The sequence below is a fragment of the Megachile rotundata genome, chromosome 8, assembly GCF_050947335.1.
Source record: "Megachile rotundata isolate GNS110a chromosome 8, iyMegRotu1, whole genome shotgun sequence".
Lineage (NCBI taxonomy): Eukaryota > Metazoa > Arthropoda > Insecta > Hymenoptera > Megachilidae > Megachile > Megachile rotundata.
This window is the reverse complement of record NC_134990.1, coordinates 5,517,204-5,537,516: the sequence shown is the minus strand read 5'-3', so window position 1 is coordinate 5,537,516 and position 20,313 is coordinate 5,517,204. Positions and strand designations below refer to the sequence as shown.

The window sequence follows — 20,313 nt, the reverse complement described above, 5'->3', positions numbered from 1 at the left end:
TTTGAACTTAACAATATGCAAAAATGTGCACAAATGCATAATAAACTGAAATGGCTTTTCTTCTTATAACAAATAATTAAAACAACACAAACTATGAAATAATGCCAACGATTAAACTAAATTTATGCATTTCTACTCTCAACAATATGAAAATATAGAATGTGTTCTTTAGGGATGGTTTTATATTGAATCACAGTCTGGCAATCTACCCAAAACTTGCTGAAGTACCTTAAAAAGTCTAAACTATACAATAAGCTGTAAACTTTTCCTGAGTCGCTAATAACCCATGGGTGATTGATGCTACTATAAATAAATAATTTAAAAAAGAGAATGTGTATGATTTTAACCGACAGTAAGTGTATTTACAAGAATGTGTCATTTAGAAACATTCAATGCTTGTCAGTGTTTTTAAACCGGTTTTAACATGACACAAACGACGGGGTAGTTTTAATAACCCCTTTGTTTTATGATTTATTTGTCAGATGCGTCCGTCAGAACTGACTAATTACAGCTTCAATTGTAAAACTGACAAAAAAATTTGAAATGTTATGTTAATATGTTATTGTGCAATTATTGACTATGCAAATTACAATTGGATTTGAACACCAAATTGTAGCGTATTAAAAATTCGAGTAAAATTGATCACGGCCGAAATACGAGTGCGTCACGAGTCAGACTCGCCAAAATAGTGCGAGGGGTTGTACCCTGGTCATCGAGCTAGGATTACGCATGAAAATTTCACTTTTATGGCTATAATTATGTCATATATGAAAAATTGTCTTGCAAAGGTCATGCAAAGTCATTATTAAATACATTGATAACAATATACAGGGTGTTACCTGTAACGCTACTCACGATTTTTCTCCCACTTGCAGCCACCTTACGAAAAAAAGTTTAGAATAAAATTTGCAGGGTATGAAGTGCACAATAGATATTAGTGAAGCAAATTTTGAAAACAGTTTGTTCTCTTGGCAAAGTCAAGGTCACCTTGGGTTTTTTAAATAGGAACATACATTTTTTTTTATTCATAGCTTTAGAGGACATTGAGACGAATTCAAAACATATATTACATTATATTTTTATTAACATATTACTCGATTTTAATAATGTTATCGATATTAATAATGTTATGTACAGTAGTAGTGTGTCATGATAGAAACTAATAAATTATATCATTTGTACAAGCCTTTTATTTTTAAAATCGTAAAAAATGCTGAAAAATATTGGTCCACATTCGATGGCCAGGGGCTGTAGTACAGTACAGCGCCGCATCCGTAATGTCATTTCCTATCTAACTGTTCTTCTAAATTAGTGCAACACGTGTCTGTTCACTTCGCGTTCTATTACCATGATAAATACGTTCTATTTCAAGAATTCACGTGTTGCACATTTACATTCTGCTCCTAATACGAATTCCTTATTAATTTTGTTTAAATATTGAAATCAAGTATTGTATTTTTCCAGTAGTATGATATGATACTGATCATTGATCGCCATCGGCACAGATTTCACTTGAAACCAAATTATTAGACGACCGATTAATTAAACAAATTATTTAACAGCCTTAGTTTTATTACGTAATATTTATTCTATTAAAGTATATCTTGTGTTCCACACATTTATGTTAAGTATTAATAAAATTCTGCTTATTCTTAAGCTCCTCACAATATCAACATAACCTAAAATTTTAGAGTAAACCTATAATATTTTATCATACATTATAAAGTCACATAAATTTTTCAGAATGCTGAAGGAAAACAAAAAGAAAAAAAGATTAAGTGCAGAAACATTAAGTGCAGCAGTAGAAGTCTTTAAGACGGGCACTTTGTTGGAAATTGCCGGTGAAAAGTTTCACGTGCCAAAAAATTCAAAAGAGAAAAGCTATCGTAACTATTTAAATGAATTTATTATAAATAAAATATTATTATTCCACAAAATATTGGTATCTCGATGTTTTTTATTAAATGATAAATTTAGTTAAATTATTACAGATTTAATATTTATAGTAAATATATTAATAAGGACAATAACAATTAATGACTAGAATGTGAATATTTAATTATTGAGCCATATGAATATTTTCTGATTTTAGTTAATTGCAAACAGTTTCTGTCACAAATAGTATAGATTATCATTATTTCATCTGACAATGATAGTATAAACATTATTAACTCTTTCAATTAAATTTATTTATAATTTTGCACTGTTTAAATGTAGAAAATGTTATAGTTAACTGCTATTGATTGTTTAACTGAAAATCAATTATTTTATCTTAAGATCATCTTATACTGTTTATGTAGTCTTTTGTAGTATTCTAATCTTCATACACTCTTATTATTTAATCTAAGAACAGAAATTTCACCTCCTTAATATTTAGTTACATTTAAATTCTTAATTAAATTATTTTAGTTATAATTTGACTATAACTAAATTGTCCAAAAGAAATTACAACTAATTTCTGTTTGATATTTACCTTAACAGTAAATTTAAAAATCGCCTCACTAGGGTTGGTATCGAGTAGTAGTGCAATTAATATCCTTTGCCCTTTTATAAAGTGGTTGAGTGGGTGGGGGCTGCCTGCTATTATGGTAACATCGAATTCAGCATTGTGCTCGAAATTATTGCCAGTTACTACGAGTTGTGTGACGACTACCGTCCTAGCAGGTTCCTGCCATCGTATATCTCTGCCAAATACTAAATACACAAATTAAGGTACGCATTTACCATCAGAATTAAATTCGAAAAACATGGTGATCCGCGTACAATATTTACGTACTCGATTTGCGTGAAAATGAAAAATACTATGTTATTTTCAACAAATAAAAATAAGTGGGGTGCAATGAACCCTTGCGAACACTGGGTACTTATTTACTAATAATGTTAGTGATTCAAACTATAATTTATACCATAACTTAGAAGTTTCTGTGTGTTTATCGTTATTTACAAATATTTACAAATATTTGCTCAAGAATATGTTAGTGTCAACAGGACTAACACGTGAACACCGTTCACTGAATGCATTCGCATCAACTTCTATATTAGAAATAATATTTATTATTAGAAATTAATGAATCATTTGTATAAATTTACAAATAGATTAAATAAAATTATTAGACTCATATTTCAATAACAGAATTATATTTTTTTTATAAATTAATTTCTCTTATACTGGAGCTTGACCCTAGTCATAATTTTATTACTAGTATTAGTATATTGGTATATTGCATTCATAATATTTCAAATAATGTAACAGTAGTTTACAAATTGTAAGACATAATTTTAGTAATAAAATTAATACTATTAGTTGATAAATTATTTTGCAGAAGAATCCAAATATAATTTTAACAGATTACATAGAAAGTGCTGTCATCATTTTTTCCTGTTCAACTAATTTTTTAAACAGTCCATTAAAATTGTATATTAAAATAAAAATTGTTCCATGGGACACTTAATTTTTCATTATTTGTATTAATCGCGATATTTATTCACATTATTGTTTTGTTAAAACAATTTTTGGAAATAGTCCTATTTAGATTTTATTTAAAATCAATTATTTTTTTATTAACATACAGAAAAATTTTGCATAAAATTGGCAAATATCTCTTCAAATAAATTAATAAATTAGTTTACATTGTCAATCAACCAGTTTGCAAATAAATAAATAAATCAGTTTGCATTTTAAATAAATGAATTTGCAACTGCAATATGGATTACTTAATTTAAAAAAAAAAATATTAATAAAAATTAAATACGGTCAATATGATGACACTGGTGGTCAAAACTGTAAGTTCATGTCAGTTCCAGCTAGTTTGATAATGTGAGCAATGTTGTCACTTTTTCCATTTGCGACATTACGTGACAGTCCTAAAAGTTCAATATTATGAGATGTGATTTCGCAATTTTCATGTTTACAATTATTGCACTTTTTATGGAAAATTCCACTTGTTAATTGAATAAAATTATAAGTTCACTTATTTAGTAATTAAGTGCAACAGAAATTGTTTCGAATAATCAGTTGCTATTCCTTTACGAATAACTGCAAACGATTGTGTTTTCATGCGCTTTATGGATTTTCCTATTAAATTTTTATAAACTCTTTCCCACATAGTAACAATGACTTTTAATAATTAAACGAATATTTTTTGTTCTCGGTATAAATTCCGTTCACCAGTATTTGCTGTACACTTTCAAGTGTCAACTAACCTCAAATTCAAATATTATAAACTGTAAACTGTGTATTTGCACTGCGGTGTATAACATTATTTTGTTCAAATGTGAGTGATATATTATCATTTTTGTTAAAGATAAGCAGGTAAATATTCTAAAATTGTTTGACGTTTTCTTTATTCAACCTTGTAATTGAGAGTTTCTCAAATGCATTGAAATCTCTCCATTTCATCATATTATGTGCGCCAAAATTACGCGTCGCAAAAAATATAATCTAAACTTGAATTAACGATTTCCTAGATCAACTGTGATACAAATACATTCAGTTCGGATGGGCCAAATGATGTTAAGTCTTATTGGCACGATATTCGAAAAGAAATAAGAAATGTGTCCGACGCATAATTTTGCAGCAAACAATGCAATAGTACGGAGAGCTTTTAGTTCATGAAAGCTTGCAATTGTGTAAACTGTCATTAGTCATACATTTTATTACCTGCTCTTGCCTTCAAGGAACTGATTTATCACTCACGTTTAGACAATACTCATCGTGTAAGCACACGTAGCATAAAGATTATAACATTCAAATTTTAAAATAACCGATAGTTCGAATATAAAAATCGTCGAAAATAGGAAATGCTAGTCAACATTTATAAAAATGATAAAAAATATTTAGTTGAAGAATTAATGTTATCGACCTAATATTAGAAACTTATAATTTAATCGAAAATTCAAGATTTTCCAGTAGTTCCGACATTGACCGAAGGTAGCCGAACGTAGAAAAGTAGCGGGCGACGGAAACGTCCGACCGAACGTAAACAGACAGTAGGACAATTATAATGCTAGAACAAAACTATTTTATTTTTAATTTTTTGTTCTGATTCTTTACCAATTTTTTTCTGATACTTTTATTTGGGACATGTTCCTGATTAAAATGACACCATGCACGACGTAATTTGAAACCTATTTACTTATAATTTCAACATTTTTCTTGTATTGATGCTTTACTGTAGTAAGATACGCGGTAAACGGAATAGTGACACCTCGCGTAATTTCGTTTTTCTTCGGTTCTATCCGGGTAATCACGTGATACGTCAGACAGTCGTCATCGTAGACTTCTACATAGTACAGTTTTATGACTTTGATAATTTTATTCCTATAAACTATTCCTATTTGGTCTCATTTTAATAAGAAAAATGTCACAAATATGTTTGGAAAAGTTGTATTAGAGAAAGGATTGAAAATAAAACAAATTTACAACGTATTATCATTGTAAACAGTGCAACAGACTTTTAATCATTAGTGACTGCAACCATCACGGTGTCTTTTCTTTTTATTTGCTATTCTTCTAATCAGAAAAACGTAAAAAATGTATAGAAAAGCGATTGATAATAATTCCAAAATAGAAAAGTTTTATACTTGCTTTGACATTGTGTCACGAAAATATTCGAACCCAGATTACGTTACATTTTTCGGTGAGCGAAATTTCTGGTATATTGATGTTTTTTCCGGTGATGATAACTTTCTTTGTATATATCGTGTAGAGCAGTCTCGTCTATATTACGACTTTACTATAGTAAAAGAAAAACCTACATTTTACAGTTAATTATTCACGATGGGATCAATTGTAAGAAACAATTTCTTTTGTTGTTAACTAAATTAATCTATAAATAGAATTTTCCATATAAAAACAATAATTCATTGAATAATATAAAAATTTGGAAATCTCATAGTAATTTTAATAGTAAGAAAAGGTAATACTATTAGCACAAGAGGAGGTATAATAGTATTATTCATACGAATAGTCGATCTAAAAATGAAGTGACGTTAAAATTTTGACCAACAGTGTATTTGCCAACGATATACTTAATATCGAAATGGTCGAATAGCGTGACATGGAGCAGACGTGTAAGTTTATGATGATTTTAATGAATTTTTCATGTCGTGTACGTTTTGCAATAAGTCTGTTCGGGTTACATAATACATTCTTTACACGCAGGACTCTTTGGCATGTTACCAGTCTCAAAATACGTAGATTCTATCGTAATGAGCTGTGACCATGCACTATTGCTTGATTTCAGAAATTCCAACCGTACGATTTATATCGATGTGCATGAACAATCCACATACCACCATTTAGAACAGAAAGAATTAAATTTCCGCTAATGAAAAGCGACGAATGGCTATGAGATTTATTATAGTATCAGACTGCGGAAGTTCATGCGTGAATTCCTTGAAATCATCCCCTCGATCTCACAAATGAATTTATAGATAATGATATATATTATAATTTTACCAAGTAAAACTTTTGCAAAATTTTTTGCATAATGCAATATTAATTTGCAAAAATTTTGCAACAATTTTACTTTGTAAAATATTTTATACGCCTTTATTTTTACTATCGGTTTACAATTAAAATTATATTCTGTGAATTTATAGTTTGTATTTTACATTCAAAAACGTTTTGCAAAATATTAGATGTCAAATTAGTTTACAGTAAGAAAATTACATGTTTAATCGTTTTTAGTTAAGTAAAACATAATGTGTACGTTTAATATTGCTAAAATGATAGTTTTAATTATAAATTATTTTTTTTTGGAAGAATTGTAAGTTATTACTTTTTTATGATATAATGATGATAATTATAAGAATTGTTATAAGAAATTAGTAAATTAATAAATGTATTATAGATAATATAGTTAAATGATATGAATTACATTTATTAATTTTGAATATCTATTCATTCTTGAATTTAATTACAAAACTGTCAAAATTGTCATCTGCTTTGTTGCAAACATATTTTCTTATAAACATTTTCAAGTTCAATTTCTTTAAAAACAAAGTCGAATATAATAAAATTTCATTTTGTGTTTTCAACTTATTTTTGTGCAAAATCACCATTTCTTTCATCTGTACCACTAACTATACTGAATGGAAATTCAATATTAAAAACCTCGGTAAAATTTTAAGTACATATAAAATAATATACCGTTCTAAAATTTTAGTTATATGTATATTAAATAATATACCTTCCATATTATATTTGCAAGTATATTTTGTTTCATTGTCTAAGCGTTAGCTATAAATGTTTCCTGTAAATTTTCACGGTTTATTTTACAAGAGATGTCCAACGTGGTTTCCATTAGCTTCAAGGCAGTTTTGATGAAGATTTGTTTATAAATTTCATCTTGGGTTGAAGAAGCTTCGTAAAACTGAAGGTAAACAATATGATGAAGCAACGACGATGCAACGTTTAGAACAGAAATAAAAATTAAGAAAATCTGCAATTAATCAATTTTCTACGAATTATCCTGATTTTCTTATACCAGTCATTTGAAGGTCAATACATAGTTAAGATCAACTTCTTTTCTTTTATAATATGTATGGAAAAATGGAAGGTTAACAAATGTCTAAAATCTATTTTTGTTTAGTTAGAAATTAAATAAATTTGTCATAACATATATTTTTATTAAATTACACATCATTTAATAAAATGCAATTGATATTCGTTGAAAATAAGTTATAAATCTGTCAAATCAATGTAATAATCGTAGGAGTTAGATTAAAATATTATATAGTGTCGCAAAAATTCTACAAGAGCGAAAGTTATTGAAAGATCGAAATGTAGCAAGAACATAAAATGTATAGAAAAGCGATTGATAATAATTCCAAAATAGAAAAGTTTTATACTTGCTTTGACATTGTGTCACGAAAATATTCGAACCCAGATTATTATAAGTAGTTTCGCGAAGCGGGAAGCTCTTTACGCGAAGCCGCAAGTCGCGAACTTAACGACGAGCATGTTGATAACGGCGACCGTGGATAGCAACCGGCGTATATAAAATAGAGGCTCGCAATAGGAGCTGGCCTATTTGACTATCTGAAAGAGAGGATAAAAAGGAACTCCAGCAGGAGAGTTCGGCAATAATACCTAGACACCTGCCTCGAGGAAGACTTAGCTGATTAGGAACTCCGGTAGGAGAGCTCGGCAAAAATACCTGGACGCCTGTCTGAAGAGTAGCTAGTAAAGAAACTCCAGCAGGAGAGTTCGGCGAAAATATCTGGACGCCTGCTCGGAGTATAATTGATTAAAAGCGAAACTCTGGCGGGTGTGTTCGGCGAAAATACATGGACGCCTGCGTGCAAAATAGTAAAAGGTTAAAGACTGCGGCAGGAGTATACAGTCAGATTTGGACGCCTGCCTGGAGAATAGGGAAAAAGTACGGGAGCTTGTTCCTAGACACTCACAGATAGAGCATCTCCGGGACGCCCCTAAAATATAGAAGAGTACGGGAGAATATTCCTGGTCGCCCGTTCGATATGGAGAATTCGGAGATAATAGCTGGACGTCAATCAAACGGGAGAGAACAGAATTACTCTCCTGGACGCCTGGTTAAATAGTAAAACTCCTTGGAATAAATCTTATCTTTCACAAATCCATATTACTTGAATTCCGTGTCCTATTCCTGAAGACCAATGACCATGACTACAAGTACACATTTTTATCGAAAAATGTTAAAATAATATTACATGATATTCATATAATCATCGAATAATATTCTCTATACGAATTTTAATGCGCTCACAATCATAATTCGGATAAGAATCCCTGACCTTCATATATGATACCATCGCAAATGTAACATAAGTTCTAATATTTAAACGGATCTGGTTTGCTCAGTTATCTACCCTGCAAAAAGAAACCTGTAAATAAAGAAAAGAAAGAGAAAATATTCTCTCTAAATCAAGAAATAAATTTACACAAAATAAAAGATGTATTTTCAATATCTAATTGTGCAAGACACATGGGTACATAATTATGAAACACATTTCTGGCAAGGTTAATTTTTTATAAAAATATGCATTCACATAAACTTCCGCAGTCTAGACTGGATATTTATACAAACTTCCGTAGCTTAAACCGCAGATTTACACAAACTATTTGTCCAAACTTCCGCAGTTTGTATACATTCTACTTTTTTTGATCGTTTTATTTGCACATATAAAATATTACATGCACGGAAAGTTGCTATTTTTGCATCGAAACGAATTTACCAAAGAGTAATACTGTTTTATTAATATATGAGCAATGAGAACAAATTTTCTGTTAAAATTATTTTAAAATATATACAATAGAAGAGAATTTTCTTTTAGAATATAAAATCTTAAAATGTAACTGCTATGACTATATTTTCTAACTCTTTTCGGATTAGCAATTCAGAATACAATATTTTAACTTTTTTAATTTAATATTTTTTTTTAACTAAACATTTTTCTATCGAAATTCCGAGGGGTTTTTAATTAAAATAATACTAAACAGGGCATAATTTAAACAGCATTTAGTTATATTTTTAGTTATATTTAGCTATTGAATAAACCATACATCTATTTCCACATTGTCCGTAAAATGTAGTCTTGTACCCTTACATTGTTCATAAAACCAAACCTTGTGCCCTTACATTGTCCATAAAACATTGTCTTGTATTCCGACATTGTCCATGAAACATAAGCTGTACCCTCACATGGTCCTTAAAATGTAGTCTTGTACCCTCACATTATCCATAAAATATGGTCTCGTATTCTGACATTGTCCGTCAAATATAGGCGTGTACTTCCACATTGTCCCTACAATGTAGCCTTGTACTTTGACATTGTCCGTAAAAGCTAGGCCATTTTTCGACATTGTCCAGGCACTACTTACGCATTGAACACATATGTGTACAAGTATTTCAAATATTTTTGCAATAATCTATTTTACTAATTTATTGAAAATAATTAGTAAAAGACTCACTAACAAATATTAACCCCTTCCCGTGTCATTTATTTAACAGATGTATCAATCAAAACTAACTATTCAGGGCTATAACATTAAAACGAAAAAAGAAAATTAAAATGTTGTGAGTGTTTTATATTCAGGGGTCCTTGATAATGCAACTTATAGTTGGACTTAAATTTCAAGTTGAAGAATGTTCAAAGTTTGAGTAAGGTTTGTCACATTTGAGCTGTAAGTGCGTCACGAGTGAGACTCGTCAAAGTACGAGAAGGGGTTAAGAAGTAAATATAGTCAAAATTGAACCACCTTGCATAATTTCGATTCAATTATTTCTTTATTCGAACATTTTATACTAGCTTTCAGTAACCAAGTATGTAACTTGTTACAATTGTATCATTCTGTACGTTGTCTCGTATTAGCATAATTTATCATCTTGCACTACTTATGCATTGAACACATAATGTATACAAGTATTTCATATATATTTACAACAATTTGTTTGATCAATCAATTTATAATATTAATAAACATAAAATGAGTTATAGACTCTCCAAGTATTAATAAGTAAATATAGTCGAAATTATGTCATGTTTGGTCTCATTTTCATAGGAATAATCTCATTAATATGTTAAAAAAACATTTTCGTTTGGAAAAAGTTTGAAAATTGTCTTTAATATGACATTTGATACGCGGGAATTTAAATCCCACGGTTGCCTTCATATGCTCTCCGTTTGTATCTTTTACTCTCTGTCCTTTTCTTTCTTCGAGAAACAAATGAAGCGAGTTGCGAGGCTCGAATTTCGATTCTGCTACTTGTTGCTTAAACAACTACTACTCTCACTACACTATGATACCTACAACTGCTACTCTCCAGTTGTTCCATTTTTATTCCGAGCTGAGGGACAATATGCGAGACATTACTGTACTATGAAATTTATATATCATATATCTCTTATAAAAGATAGACACATTTTCACCTACTTGTAACAATTCTTTAATTATTGTTATAATTTCTTGTTTTTACTCAAAACAATATTGAAATGATGTTGCAGGCTTCGGAAGAATATCGCGAGCATAGTACACACAAAACTCACAGAGCGAGGAAGACTCGTCAAAGGCAGGAACAACGCGTTGAACACAGTTCAACTGTACAAGAAAGCTCGAGCGTAACAAAGAAGAATTTCAACGTAATCCGTTTGAACAACATCCGTCTACCAGTAGCCGGCGGCACTGTAACATGTGAGTATTTCATATCTTATGTCAAATATGAAATAATATAGGAAAAACTGGAACGCCTGAATATATTTTGCAGTTCATTACTTGATGTTATATTAGTGTAGGGGTTTAAACGTTTTGCTGAAAGCTTGTCATAGTATTATCTGTGAGTTTGGGAATTTAGGGATTAAAGAATTTGGGAATGTGGGTATTTGACAATTTGGAAATTAAAAGATTTGAATATTCGACAATTTTGAAATTTGGAGATTTCAGAATTTGGAATCTTGAAAATTCAGAAATTTGGAGATTTAAGATTTTGGGTATTTGGAGATTTAGGGATTTGGACCTTGGAAAATCTTGAGATTTTAAGATTGGAAAATATTAAGATTTGTGAGTTTTGAGATTTTGAGATTGGACAATATTGAGATTTGGAAATTTTGAGATTAGAGAATATTATGATTTGGAAATTTTAAGATTTTTAGATTTGAACATTTGTAGGTTTGGAAATGTTGAAAGAGGATTTCGAGATTTTGAAAATTTTTGAATTTGTGATTTGAGATTTGAAAATAAATGTTGACTTTACCTTAAGGTGTCAAAAAACACCTCATGATACAAATAAATATACCATAAGCACCTTTTTAGGCCTAAGATAAGCTAGAAGAAAATGATATCGCTGAATTAATTTAAAAATCAATGCATGGAAAGTCAAAAAATGAATTGTAAAGAAATGATTCAACTTAGAGAATTTTAAATTAAAATTTGAAACGTGTCTGACATCTCTTGGTAGAAATAGTATTAATATAGAATATTACCTATCATATAGTTCGTGTAGCTTAATCATATCATAACTAGAACACCTCACCCACGTGTTCTCCTTTATCTCTTTCCAACTTTACGATCCTCTACGTCTCGGTAGATCAACGAAAGCAGCTTAGCATGATTGATTTTTGTAAGTAAATAGTGCACAGAAATTGTGATTTGGCTGGAAAATAAAGAGAGCAAAAGCAGATCAGAAAGAGTGAGAGAGGAAGAAAGAGATGGAGAGATGTGGACAGCTGTGCGTTGAAGGGAGGTGATGATATTAATACTGGATGATGAAGTGACTCCGGATGTGCGGAACCACATTCGTCACTGGCCCAAAAATCGAAGCTCGAATTTCAGAACCAGGACGACAGAAATTTTAGAGTTAACCCTTTGCACTCGAGGTGACTCATACTCATACAAGTTGAAATAGGTATTTTTTGACGCTAGGTTTACGTCCGATATGTTACTTTCGGATTAACACTAAAGTACAACAATAAATATATAAGTGATAAAACATACAGTAATTTATTACTTTTGTAATTATTATCGACAAAATTATTATTATCATTATTTGTTTCGATTGAAAGCATTTTAATCATTTTTGCAATTTGAAATGACGAATATAGGATGCGTCATTTTCTTCTAGTTTAAACCTACTGTTAACATGTATATGTAGTTTTATATGTATAAGAGTTTATACAGATTACAATGTGTGATAAGTGCTTTTTGTAACTTTATCAATTTTTTGTTGCACCCTTTCAAAGTGTTACTTTGCAATACTAAATAATTTTTTTTAACTAATTTTTTAAATAGAAAATATTTTGTTGCAAGATAAAAATGAAAAATTAAAAGTATTTGTTAAGGTTCAGTACTTAGATTCTTTTCAAAATTATTAATATCCAATATCCTAATTTTTTAAAGCACCAATATTAAAATTTTTTTGTAATAAGTTTCAATAATTTTCGAATTTTTATATTAGAAAATTTAAAAATAAAAATTTTATAATTTAAAAGTTAATATTGCAAAGTAATATTTGTGAAAGTTCCATTATTGAATTCTGTTATTAACTCTATTAGTAATTGTACTTCCATTATTAATCAAAAAATAAATAAATAATTATTCATTTTTAAAATTATATTACTGTATTTCAATACTGAAAATTATTTTGGAAAGGGTAAATATCTAAATTTCTATTTGAAAAGTTGTATCGTTAAAACCTTTTATTTCTGCAAGTTTATATTTTGCATACAAGCAACATTTTGTTAAACTTTAATACATATTTTAAATACCATAAAGTATTAAAGTTAAACTTTGAAATAAAATCTTTATTACATCAACATAAAAACACAAATGAATCAACATAAAAGTATTCAAAGAATGAATATTTAAAATTGTTTAATAACACTGCTAAATCACACAATATTATAAAAAAAGAAGTACACATATGAACTTATAATAATTAATAGAATGTATTTAAAATGTAACAATCAAGTTTTCTCTCATTGAGCCCTTAATCTATCATTTTTTCAACGATTGTATCAGAACTAATTATTACTGCAATATTAAAATAAATATTGCATAAATATTGCCCATAATCCTTGATTTAGCAATATTTAATTGTTCAAATTACAATGCATACTGAACTCGAAACTTAACCATGTACAAATTCAATTTAAGTTAGTAACATTCGAACTGCAACATCGCGTATCCGACTCGATGTCTTAATCCAAGAGGTTAGGTTAGACTTACATGAGACGTTCGATTACAGTACGTCGATATGTTCGCGACGATTGAATGTTTAATTAAGAGAAGCTGGTACGAACAACGTAACTTCACGTAAATTCATCGTGACACGGTTGTTCGCAATTAGTCAAGCGAGCCTGAGCTCGATTTCTCATTTTACTCATGTTACTCGTGTTACCCTTGGCACACGTTTAAGGCGAATCTACAAGCCGATCCGCTTGCGCTCACTTGGCCATTTCCTGCGCAAACTGGAAACAGCGACTAAGATTTTCCGCGCCAAATTTCTCTTCTATCTTAAGAATTCCGGGATTCTTTCCGCCTGATAAAGAATTACATAATCTCTGACGTGCATTAATCGTTACATTCACTGACTGAAAATAATCTTTTTAATCATGTGTTCAAATAGGTTAGGTAATTATTGTAATATTCAAAATGTTGATATATTATCTTTGTAATCCTATGTTGATTAATAGGTTAACTTTGTTGTATTCAAAATGTAAATTTATAGTAAATTTAGTAAATTATGGGTTATGAGTTATGGGAATATTCACAATGTGAAATCCTATAAATTGCGTAAATCATGAAAAAGGTAAGAGGTTTTTGATCTTCTAATGATGGATCATTGAGAAAATGACAATTTTAATTTTATTCTGTACTTTGTTATTTTGCTCTTCAGTTAAAAATTTATTGTTAATACTTGTATATTGATTACAATATTAGGTACGTTAATTATAATTTCTTGAATTTAATAGAAACTTTAGCTAAGAAAATTATACTTCAGAGATTTTTTCATAGAAATAATAATATGTGTTGTAATAAACATTTCTAGCATTTATTTACTTACTTATAAACAGATAAAAATGCAAAAATTATATTATTATGTTTTTAGCCTTATTATGTTGGAATTTTAATAAAAAATATTTTTTTGAACATTTCCTAGAATTGGGTCATGTCTTAAGATGTTTGAGGACCATAAGTTGGAGATATTTATTATAATTACTTCCTTAAATAGTGGTAATAACAATTATTATCAAAATATTAATTGAATAGTATACATATAACATAAAATGTAGAATAAATTGTTAATTTTTTAAGATGGTTTAAATATTTAATTATTAAACAATTAATTAATTTGCGTTAGGTACTTTTCATTTTGTTAAACAGCAAATTTAATGAAAAATTTTCATTAAAAACATACAATTATCTTAAATAATAAACTTTGTTAAAAGTGTATAAATTTTTTTCCTGCAAGTATCATGAAACATGGTCTCAATTATCAGTCTTTTAAAAGAATGTAGGACAATGATTAATTATTAATCTAATGTTAAAATAATTTTTAATCACCTACTTCATTAAACGTCATTAACTTGCACAATAACATACAATATGAGTTTTATAGTTTGTAAAAATCTTACAAATCATACAAGATTATTAAATATTAATTGTATAACTACAAAACATTTAAGAGGTTAAGTTATGTGAAATAAATTACATGACAATTTTTCAAAACTTCAAACTTCATAGTAATATAAAATATAGCTTAATATAATTCTACTATAATATAAAATATTGTATAATATAATTGTAGAATAATATAAAGTATAACTAGTAAATATCTTAAAAATTTTTTAAAGTATTAAATGCTGCACAACCTGGAAACGCTTAAGAGGTTAAGTTATGTGAAATAAATTATATAACAAATTTTCAAACGTTCAAATTGATAGTAATAAAAAGTCTAGTATAATATAATAGCATAATAATAGAAAATATAAGTAGTACAAATTTTGAGAGTCCTGAAAGATTATTAATCATCAGATACTCAACTCCAACCACTTAAAGAGGTTGAACTATTTTAAGTAGGCACTTTAGTGAAATACCTTCTCAGTCTAAACTAATATCGTTAAAACAGCAACAGTCAGAAAACAAAACAGTCGAGTGGAATAGATTAAATAGCAATGTGACTAAGATATCGGAAACGTCTAAATATTCGTTCGATCTAAAAATAAAAATACTATTAGTCTGAAGTATTAACGCGAGAATTTTGCCAAGGACCGATCACATCTTTCATATTACAATCTACTTAACTTGTTACTTCTATGGCCGAACATCGTGTCTAATATGAAGCTTAATATAATCATTTTTCAAAAATTAATTACGCTTTCATGTCTCCGTAAATATATTAAGTAGTACGCAATATTAAGTTTCCTGAAAATTATTACTTGCTAAATTATTTTATTCTTAGCAAACATATGATGTAATATTATTATATGTATAGTATTATTATACTATATTTTAGTAAAGTTTTTGCATTATATTATTAAGTGAATTCACAAATCAAGAAAGTTCGCGACCTTTAATTTATCATTAAAACATAATTTAATTATATAGTATAATGTAGTATTATTATATAACGTTTTAGTAAATTTTTTGCACTATTTAAATGACTTTATAAATCAAGTAAATTTAAAACTTTTAATTTGTGACGTTAGAAAATTATTTATGAAAATTAGGTATATAATAGTATTGCAATTATAATAATTGTTTTTTTATCTTAAACTAATAATTTCTTGACATATTTTCCAGTTATTTGCCGATTTCTCTGTAGTAAAATTGGGGCGATTTGAAATGAAATAAATGGAATCACCACGAGTTTAGATATGCCAACCTAATCATAGTTTTTACTACTTCTTTTTGTAGAAGTTATATGTTTTAAGTATTCTATATTATACAAGGGAATTTTTAATTTATTAGTTTAAGAATATGTTTTAGAAATGGGGATAAACCTTGTGCATGTAATTAATGATAATTTTCTAATTTGATAATTTGAAACATTAGCAATTTGGAAATTTGGAAACTTGAAAGTTGAAGACATTAGGAGTTTTAGAAATTTGGGAATTTGAAATTTTAGAAGTTTAGAAATTTAGTAATTTGGAAATTTGGGGTTTTAGTATTTCTATATTTTTAAATCTCCAGATCCTCAAACTTACAAATTTTTTAATTTTCAAATTTTCAAAATATTAAATCCCAAAATTTGCAAGTCTTAAAAGTTCTTAATTCAAAAATTTAAAAATTCCTAATGTCCCAATTCTCGAATTTCCAAATCTATAAATTCACAATCGTTAAAATTCATAAATTTCTAAAATTCTTTAATTTCAAAATTCTATATACCTAAATTTAAAACTTCCAAATTTCCCAATTTTCGAATATCTAAATCTCTAAACTTAGAAACTCCCAAATTCCATAATTCTCAAATACGAAAATTCAAAAAATCCAAAATTTAGGATGTAAAATTTCAGTAACGTAATAACTCCTGTTACTTCTGCAGGTTATATTATATCTGATAATTTTTCAAAATAATTTTTATCATTTCATCATAACACTCATTTATTAATACTATTATAAATATAAAATGAAAAATTTATAACAAATATATCAAACAATTTATTTTAATTTATTCTTAAATTCGTACATTAATGATAAAATTATATTTCTTATATAATATAACTATAATTTTATATAATTTATTTAATTTTTCACTATTATTATTTTTAATTGTTTACTCAAGTATAATAATAATTTTATGCATATCAAAGTACTTTTATATAATATTTCATTTATTTAATTTTACGTTATTATCATTTATTATTTATTCATATATAATAATAATTTAATCTATCTCGAGACATATTTATGTAATATTTAATTAATTTAGTTTTACATTATCATTATTATCATTGTATCAAGCCACTTTCACACAATATTTAATTTCTTCAATTTTATGTTATTATCATTATTATCACTATATCAGGCTCTATTACAAATTTCTTATAATAATTTATTCAATTTTATATTATTATCGTTACTACCATTACATTAGCCACTGTTACACAATATTTAATTTATTTAAATTCACACTATTATCATCATCCATTGTTCCTAAGTGACTGAATATCAAACCACTTTTTATATCTAATTTATTGAACTTCTCACTATTATCTTCCACCACTCAAACACCAAACTTCTACACGGCACATAACACAATTTCCCGAAACATTCGAAATAATCAAATCTCTCGCAAGAGTTATCCAGGAAGTGGGAGAATCCCGTTCCACTCGATGACGGGAAACGTCTCGATGCGTATCGGTGTGTGACGGAGATAGAAAGATTTATTAGAGACAGCAGGACCGGCAGATAATGTTAAGAGTCCGACGGTAGGTGTTCTGGAAAAAAGAGGAAGATGGTCTCCCGGGCCTCTGGCATCGTTAGCCCACTAGCGAGAATCCTCTTTTGCCTGCTCGATCGTCAGTCGCGCGAGAGATGTGCCCTCGAGAAGTCGATTAACGTTGTGATTCGGCTGGAAGACGATCTTCGATCACGTTTTGTATCGTATTTTCGTTCAGGAGACAGGAAATCCACAGGATTTCTTACGCTCTACACATTCGTTCGGTCGGTCTTTCTCCTGCCACGATTCGATTCTGCACTTTCGACCTTCGCTCTCGTCCGAATAACCGTTTCCTGCGTTTTTCGATCTCCGTCGTGTCCCGACGTTTTTTCTTACTTACTGCGCAGCTTACTGTGTTTACGTCGCACGAAAGTCTTACGACACAGACACCGATAAGGAATTTGTGCAGATCGGATATCGGCTATAAGTGTGTTAATAGTACTGGAGAGTTTGCATTGCAATATTTTACTTGGATGGACAGTTTAGAATAGAACCTTTTATTTTACATTTTTAGTATCATTGCACATTTTTGTATTACTTTCTTATTGTACGTTTTTTAATTCTTTGCGTTCTTTTTAAGTGTAAATTTCCACTGTTACAAACTTTTTATTTTTCACACATTTAAAAATTTTTAATTTGCACTCTCTTACATTTTAAAATTCAGACTCTTATCCTAAATTTTCACTGGTTTAAATTTTCAAATGATAACTCGTTTACAATTTTAAATTTTCACTTTTTTAAGATAAAAAATATTCGTTCTTCCAAATTTTTAAATTTTTACTGTTTGGTAATTGAAAATTTTTTCTTTTAAATTTTTGAACATTTTGAATTATTTTATCACTTTAAATTTTCATTGTTTTATCATTTTAAATTTGCACATCTTTTAAATCTTTTACATTCTTCCATAAATTTAAATTTTTACTGTTTTAAGTTCAAAAATTTGTATTCTTTTAATTTGTTAAATATTCACTGTTTTGTAATTTGTAATTCTCACTCTTTTAATTTTTTTAATCTTTTACGCTCTGTTTATTTTAAAATTTCACAAATCTTTTAGAAATTTCTATTATTTTAATATTTCTCTCTTTTAAATTCTTAAATGGTCACTCTTTTATAATTTAAAATTTTCAATGTTTAAAGTTTTAAATCTTTTACACGGTTTTAAATTTTGTACACTTTTTAAATTGTTAAATTTTATAATCTTCTAATTTATTAGGGTTTCATTATAATTTTATAGGGTGAAAGTGTTCGCGAATTTCTTGCACGATTTTTTGATGTCGAAAGGTTCATTATCGCGTGTAAAAATAAAATTCTTGGCGACTATTAGTTTGATACACGTCACTTATCGTCCATGGGAAAATTCCAGAATCTTGTTAACGGGTGACAAGTGTCCTAAGACTTTTTCGAAGCGGTAAATTGAGCGACGATCATCGTGAATTGGTCAAGAAATCGTTTCTTCTTTTATTTGAATGATTATGCAACGTATATTCGTTATACACAGTGGCGAGGAAGAAGTACATACTTCTATGTGATATACGGATTTCAAGTGACGATAATTTTTAAAGTTGACAACTAAATTCTGTCTGTGTGAAACGGTCTTAAAATAATTGGTATTATAATATAGGGAAAATGAAAAATTGCAATAAATGTAGCAGAATTTTTACTAGCTTCTCTGATAACTATTGTGTGTAGTTAATTAAGTATTTTGTTCTACAATGTTTTGAGTTATGAACGAAATATTTTTGAACACCATATAATAGTATCTCACAGTGAAAATTAAATAAAATTTATGTCTTATATCTAGTAATAATAATAAGAAAAGTATAATATGAGAATGCATTAAATATATGATAAAAAAAATTATAATAATAAGAAAATAAAAATAAATAAATGTTTTCTGCTTAAGAAATTATTTAAAAGTATTTCCAAGAAAATGGTATAGTTTTCTAAATTTGTAATAATTTTCAGAAGTTTAACAACATTGCTAACTTGTAAAGGAAAAATATTATCAACAATTTTATTTGTTTTGAGCATAAAATAATGAAAATATAATTTAATTAATTGTAGACATAAATTATGAAAATAAATTGTGAAAAATATAATTTCATTGATTATGAAAATAATTTATGAAAATATAGTTTCATTGATTATGAAAATAATTTGTGAAAATATTTCATTAATTATGGAAATATAATATCATTAATTATGAAAGTAAATTATGAAAACATAGTTCGTTTAACAAAATATAAAGATTTTATATAATATTATTTTATAACGTACAATTGCAATAACAAGTTAAAAAAAGTCTTTTTAAATTTAGTTGTCAGCTTTGGCAAAATATTTCAGTGGTTAAACTTGGTGACTCAGCAGGTTTATAACACGGAAAATTTTGTTT

The 20,313-nt window shown here is 28.1% G+C and overlaps 1 protein-coding gene across 5 annotated transcripts in view; it reads left to right on the top strand.

Annotated features, from left to right (window-relative positions):
* Window positions 1–20,313, top strand: part of cher (filamin A protein cher) — a 135,703-nt gene that overhangs the window by 84,732 nt on the left and 30,658 nt on the right. For 4 of the 5 annotated variants that reach the window (XM_076534355.1, XM_076534356.1, XM_076534358.1 and 1 more), the window contains one exon: window positions 10,990–11,176. In XM_076534355.1, coding sequence (XP_076390470.1) covers window positions 10,990–11,176 — 187 coding nt within the window. Of the gene's footprint in view, window positions 1–10,989; window positions 11,177–18,004; window positions 18,146–20,313 lie in introns of those variants that run through there. The other variant, XM_012287011.2, reaches the window with a different exon arrangement.